Below are 7,129 nucleotides of genomic sequence, written 5' to 3'. Positions count from 1 at the left end.
AGTGTCGAACCCAACGAGGAGCAGAAGGAAATGATAAGCGGTTTCCAGCAAGATATTCTCTGCAAATACTGAAATAAGTGGTAACAGATGGTTTTGTGATAGGATAATTTGTAACGAGCAACAAGTAACAAAAGTAAATAAAGTGCAGCAAGGTGGCCCAATCCTTTTTGTAGCAAAGGACAAGCCTGGACAAACTCTTATATAGAGAAAAGCGCTCCCGAGGACACATGGGAATATCGTCAAGCTAGTTTTCATCACGTTCATATGATTCGCGTTCGGTACTTTGATAATTTGGTATGTGGGTGGACCGGTACTTGGGACTGTCCTTACTTGGACAAGCATCCCACTTATGATTAACCTCTATTGCAAGCATCCGCAACTACAACAAAGGTATTAAGGTAAACCTAACCATAGCATGAAACATATGGATCCAAATCAGCCCCTTACGAAGCAACGCATAAACTAGGTTTAAGCTTCTGTCACTCTAGCAACCCATCATCTACTTATTACTTCCCAATGCCTTCCTCTAGGCCCAAATAATGGTGAAGTGTTATGTAGTCGACGTTCACATAACACCACTAGAGGAGACACAACATATATCTCATCAAAATATCGAACGAATACCAAATTTACATGACTACTAATAGCAAGACTTCTCCCATGTCCTCAGGAACAAACATAATTACTCACAAAGCATAATCATGTTTATAATCAGAGGGGTATTAATATGCATATAGGATCTGAACATATGATCTTCCACCAAATAAACCAACTAGCATCAACTACAAGGAGTAATTAGCACTACTAGCAACCTACTAGTACCAATCCCGGACTTGGAGACAAGAATTGGATACAAGAGATGAACTAGGGTTTTGAGAGGAGATGGTGCTGGTGAAGATGTTGATGGAGATTGCCCTCTCCCGATGATAGGAGCGTTGGTGATGACGATGGCGATGATTTCCCCCTCCTGGAGGGAAGTTTCCCCGGCAGAACAGCTCTGCCAGAGCCCTAGATTGGATCTGCCAAGGTTCCGCCTTGTGACGGCGGAGTTTCGTCCGAGGAGATGGCTTATGATTTTTTCCTCATCGAAAGACTCCATATAGCAGAAGATGGCCATCGGAGGGCCACCAGGGGGGCACGAGGTAGGGGGGCGCGCCTAGGGGGTAGGGCGCGCCCCCCACCCTCATGGGCAGGGTGTGGCCCCCCTGATGAACTTCTTGCGCTCAGTATTTTTTATATATTCTGGAAACGTCTTCCGTGAAGTTTCGGGACTTTTGGAGCTGTGCAGAATAGATCTCTAATATTTGCTCCTTTTCCAGCCCAGAATCCCAGCTGCCGACATTCTCCCTGTTTATGTAAACTTTATAAAATAAGAGAGAATAGGCATAAGTATTGTGACATAATGTGTAATAACAGTGCATAATGCAATAAATATCGATATAAAAGCATGATGCAAAATGAACGTATCAGTAGGCGCGCGCGAATCCACCCACCCGCGTGCGAGACCTGGCCTATCCCACGTCGCCCACGATTGCTCCAGTCAATAAATTTCTCACCGAATAGAGACACCACCCACACTGCGAACCTGGGCACGTGATGAACAAAGGCCAACCTGTCATCCACCTGAGCCGAAAAGTGCAGCATGCAGAAAAATGAGTGGTCGGATTTTTGACAGCGTTGTAACAGATCACGAGCGAGGCATCGTGCGAGGCGGAATCACCACACGACGCAGATAGCTCAGGTATGCGGGTAGCATAGCGAGGTTTATAGGGTAGATTGGCTTGATTTCTTCCATAAATAACTCATTTTCCATGGAAGCAAAATAAAGATAGGTATTTGAATCCTTTGTATTCATTAGTCATTAGTAGCAGTATCTCAGTGAATATCTTGATTCTTATAAAATATCTCGATTTAAACTCAGGTTTGATGAGCGTAAAAATAACACTCACCACACTCAACACACTAGCACATATATTCAGGATTACACAATGACCTCCAAACTTGTTACGATCTGAGTGTAGATCAAATGATTAGGTTTCTTGTGGTGGAACCGGCCTACCTGGTTTCAACTCCTAGACCTGGCATTGGTGCTCGTATTTTTTTAATTAATTTCAGTCTTTCTGGCAATGTTCATTCAGTGGAGGAGACGTTCTCGTCGACTACGAAAGTGTATGTGGTGACTTGATATTGTGTCGGCTCAATATCTCGAAGATGCTCCTAGGGATAAATTGTGCATGTATGCATTCATAAGGGCGAACGTGTATACACATATATGCGCATCTATGCTGTACTGTATTAAAAAGACCTCCATGCTTATTTTCCAAGCATTGTCAGTTTGAAACTTCGAGGATCATGAAATCCCAAACAACCACGCTTCTTTGGTACACAAAGTTTCCGCCAACAAAACCAGTAAATCTTCCTTTCGTTAGCATCATCGCCCCAATACCACAAAAATGCATCCATGATTTCCTTACATCTGTTTTTCGGAAGCTTGAATACAAACCTTCGTTGCCCTACTCCGGCGAGGGAGTGGCCATGAGGATGACGCGTCTTCGACTCGCTTCAGTGTTTGTAGTCATTGCTAGGTGGTATAAGGATCTAAATATAATTTTTATTATTTTTCATTGTATTGTTATAATTGAAGGTGATTAGATTGAGAGTTTTCCTGCAAAAATAACCTTTTTGAATAGTTAGCTTCAATCGTGGATGTAACGTGCCCATTGCTTGAGAGACAGTTTTTCCTGATGTTAATGGTGATATTGGAAGATTAAATTTGTCTAGGTATGGTTCTTCAGATCTTGCTTCGTCAGATTGGTTTTGGATTTTTTTTTTCTTTTGGTCGCTGCGAGGAGGATTGTTCTCGCAATATCTATCCCGACTGCTACGTCCTCGACAATGGTGATTCGTACTATCGGCTTCCAGCGACTTCGACCTGGTTGTTCGATTTTTTGTCCCTCGAATACTGATGTTGGTACTCTTGTCGATGTTGGTTGATTACTTTATGGCGCCATGCATGCATCACAGCCTTGGCATTGCGGCTTAAATTAAAACATTGGGAGAATCCTTGTTGGTATTTACAGGTCTGTGGTTTGATACTTTTGTTACGTTCCTATGATTGCCTTCAGAAAAGTATAAAATTGTGTCATGGAAGAAGGAAGAGTTTGAAAATCTCAAAGATTTGCTCGTTTTTTTAGACTTTTTTTTAATCGCTGGAGTCAGCTCATGTATCTCTATCATGTACAATTTGCTACTACAATATATCATGGTATTTATTGTCTAAAAAAAGCTTTCAATTGTTTAAAACAAAGAAAAAATTATGGCTTCTCAGTATAAGATTAGCTTGCGTTTGTTTAAAAAGAGAAAAAAAACTGGTGGCCAACTGCTGGGAAGGAAGCAAATGTTGATAACTTGATCTCTTGGAACTGTATCCAGACTTTCCAGGGCTTTGCTAACTGACATGCACGATATATATCGTCCGTGGTTTATTTAGTTGTGTGTAGATACATTTACACGTTTGAAATCAAATATCTCAAACGGTGATTGACTCTTGATACGCACGGGTCGTCGTAAGCTGATCCTTTCCTTCGAGCTAGTCGTCTACTAGCTAGGTCGTGCAAGGACCGGCCGCCGGCATCGACAAATCTATACGCAGATCGATTAATCGATCCGTAACGGAGATCGATGACCAATGCGTGCTTACGCCGCGCCGGCGGCGAAATCGCGGACGACATCCTCCGCGACGTCTTCGGGCGCCTGCCGAGCTACCAGGACCTCCTCCGCTGCGCAGCCACGTGCAAGCGATGGCGCCGCCTCGTCACCGACCCGGCCTTCCTCCGACGCATCGGCCTCTGGCCGCAGACGGCGCGCCACCCATCCATCCTCGCCGGGGTCTTCTACCAGAACGCGTGCCCCGCCGGTAAGCCCCGCCCGAAACACGGACACCCTCCGGAATTCTTGAACCTTCAGCTTGGCGGAGCACATAGTGATACTACCTTCAACTCGTTCGTCCATGGTGCGCATCTCACCTTTGCCTCGCTGGTCGACAACGACGATGGTCTCTTCGACTTGGCGAGGCCACTCGCATCGCGCCGTGGTCTTCTTCTCGTGAGCATCCTGCTGCCTACCATGTTCGACGACATGCGCGGTACAGGCGCCCGTGATAAGATCCAGCTGGCGGTATGCCGTCCTGTGGTCGACAAGCAGCGCAGTCTTCTTCCATTGCTTTCCTTCGACCTAACTGGATCTTTGGACTGGCACCTCACCGGCTGCGCACTCCTTACCGACGAGGACCGTGGTGTCATTGATTCTTTGGATCAACCACGACAACGGTCGTGGTTTCAAGTGCTCTTGACCTACACCGGCGACAATGGGATCATATATGTCTACATGTACTCCTCTGCCACGGATACTTGGAGCACGCCCACCAAGTTTTGCCAGGCTTCACAACTCATCAGGTGTGGACCATTCGCCGGCGTTGTCACCCCTAACACCGTGCACTGGTTGTACAAGGACGAGACTAGTTTCTACACGCTCAATGTAAACGCTATCACCACGGATGTCTCTCTGACCAAGATCCCAATCCACGTCGAAGCTTGTCGGCAGTGGGGGCGGGTGTTGTTTCCGTGTGTCTCCGGGGAAGGAAAGCTTTCGTTCGTGAGTATGCGGAACCATGGCATATTAGTGCTCTGGACCAAGCAAGAACAAGATGACGGCGTCTATGGCCGTGAGGCTAGCTCGGGAGGGTGGTTGGGCTCCGACCTGATAAATCTAGGAAGCAAGGACGAAATAAACAATGTCTTCTACGCAGAGAGGAGAGGTGCCATGCTCATCGAGCGGTGTGGTGGTTCCTTTTTCACCATTGATCTCAAGAGCAAGGAGAAGGCGTCCATTGATATCAAGGGCGAGGACATGGAGCCTCACAAGGGATATTGCAGGTTTCCAATGTATGATTGTAGTAGTACTTGGTGTAACGGAGTCTATGGTAGAAGATGGTTCGATTTCATCACACCAGTATTGTACGAGATGGATTGGGTGTTTGACCGTGGCATGCTCTCCACCTCTGATCAGAGGCAAGATGAAGACGGTTTAAGTCAATAATTTGTAATGAACATGTACCTAGCTACTACATGCAGAGTTTAGTAGTTCTTTCAGGGTAGATGTGATGATTCCATTTGTATTCACTCTGACTATTCTATTTGGCTCAAATAGACTATTCTATTTTGCTCAGTATATAACTGAATTTTGCGTGTCCGTAAAATAACTGAGTATGTTTATCTTGAAACCCGTGCTACAATGTCAACTTTTTTTTTTCTGAGTTGACGCAACAATGTCAACTCAAAACAGAATGTCATGAAGGAACATCACTTCGTTTGTGTCTTTTTTGTGATGCAACACACGTACATGGGAGCAAAACTGAGCATGGAGCCGCACATATACGTTTTCCTGAGCTCGACGTGTTGCTTGTCTCTACAAAAAAGGTTGCGTTGTTGCCTAATAGACAGGTCGCACCAATGCCCTCAGAATAAAAGTAATTTTTGTAATCCAATAATCGATCTTGGTTAGGATGATTAACTACATTCGAATAATTAAATATTTCACAAATTAACCCGTCAATTTTGGATGCAATCTGGGATTTTTCTTGTGAAGTTTTGGGAAGAAATTGGAATGGAATAATATAGATGTATACAAAGGAAAAAAATTCTCTATTGATGCAAACGTTGTACCTAGAGGATATGGATAGAGGAAGAGGGAAAAATAAAATAAAATAAATAATAAATAAATCCAAAAAAATAAGTCGAAGAGCCCAGATTCCAAATGAAGAAATGGAAACTCGCACTCCATCAGACTCTGATCTCTCCCCAGATAAAAAGAACAACTATCATCTCCTCTCGTCTCTTGAAGCTTGCGTGCATCCCGCCTTTGTATCCTTCTCATGTTCCTTCTTATGTTGCCTGCTAAGTAAGTTAACCGGATGTGGTTCTAGGCTTATTATGTTGATGAAGTATTGTCCAAAAGTTTTTGTTTATGAAGGACTACTCCTAAGGGAAATAATTAAGGAAGCGCTATGCATCGGTTGGATGATAATCTAAAAAGATCGCCCGCCTCGGCAGCCATTGGATGGAGCCCGAATACTCGTCTGATCTCTACCAAGCCTTTGCAACAATGCAAGTCTTGCGCTCGGCCCTAGGAGTCTTGTTGCAATCTTTCCCCGAACCTTTTTTTCCTTTGAAACAAGACCAAGGATGCGCTCGGCCCTCTACAGCAGGAACCCTGCTGCAATCTCCCCGAACCGTTTTTGGCTCGTGGCCGTGTCCGTTGCCATTGCAACAAAACCCTTGTTACAAACTTTCATTGCAATGGGATCGTTGTTGCAAAAGCATCTATGGCCTATCTTTCGTCATTGCAGCAAGACCCTTCTTGTAAACCTTTGTTGCAACATGGCCCTTGTTGTAAAATATCTTCGGCAGTGCTCGTCACCACTGCAAGAAGACACTTCTTGCAAACCTTTGTTGCAACGAAACCGTTGTTGCAAAAGCATCTCTCACTCACAGTTGTGCCCGTCGGCATTGCAAGATGCCGCCCGGTTTACAACAAAGACGAACGAGGGGCACCTCCGCCTTGCAGCACCCCCGCAAGACCACGCTTGGAGGAGGGGCACATCTTCTTGTGTTTTTCTAGAGGGGTATACCTGGCCAGCCGTTGGGTCGGGCCAGGCGTAACAAAGCCCGAAGCAGAAAACCTAGGCTCGGGCCAGCTGTCGGGCCTAGTTTTCAGGCCCAAGCCCGGCAAGCCGGTGAAAAAGCCCGCGGGCCTCTTCCCTAAGACGCAAATATGGCAAGCCAAGGCCCGATCCAGCCCGGCATGTCCTTCAGGGTCAAAACATAGGCCCAGGTTCGGCCCGCGGGCAAGACCGGGTCGGGTCAGATGGGGTATCCCATGGCCAGGTAGCTAGAGGGGCACTAGGACTGGAGTGGTTGCTTGCCATGGCGAGAGGCACACATGGGAGGGGCCAGCTAGAAGGGGAGGCGAGTGCTCCTATAGGCGTCGTGTGAGGGTTGGTGGGGAGATAACGATGCGAAGGGGGTGAATAAGGTTGCAAATTGGGACGTGTGGGAGGTTGGCACATGGA

General features: G+C 46.0%; 1 protein-coding gene across 1 annotated transcript; it reads left to right on the top strand.

Annotated features, from left to right (window-relative positions):
* The first annotated feature begins 3,681 nt into the window (after window positions 1-3,681).
* LOC125537703 lies at window positions 3,682-5,097 on the top strand. The gene has a single exon (XM_048701028.1). The coding sequence runs from the start codon at window positions 3,682-3,684 to the stop codon at window positions 5,095-5,097; it is 1,416 nt and encodes a 471-aa protein (XP_048556985.1).
* The last annotated feature ends 2,032 nt before the right edge of the window (window positions 5,098-7,129 follow it).

This window comes from Triticum urartu, chromosome 2, assembly GCF_003073215.2.
Source record: "Triticum urartu cultivar G1812 chromosome 2, Tu2.1, whole genome shotgun sequence".
NCBI classification, from domain to species: Eukaryota; Viridiplantae; Streptophyta; class Magnoliopsida; order Poales; family Poaceae; genus Triticum; species Triticum urartu.
The sequence above is the reverse complement of the archived record's forward strand: the minus strand, read 5'-3'. Positions and strand labels throughout refer to the sequence as shown.

What these genes read in the sequence shown, in the direction of transcription:
- LOC125537703 (XM_048701028.1), top strand. Translation starts at nt 3,682, where the DNA reads ATGACCAATGCGTGCTTACGCCGCGCCGGCGGCGAAATCGCGGACGAC.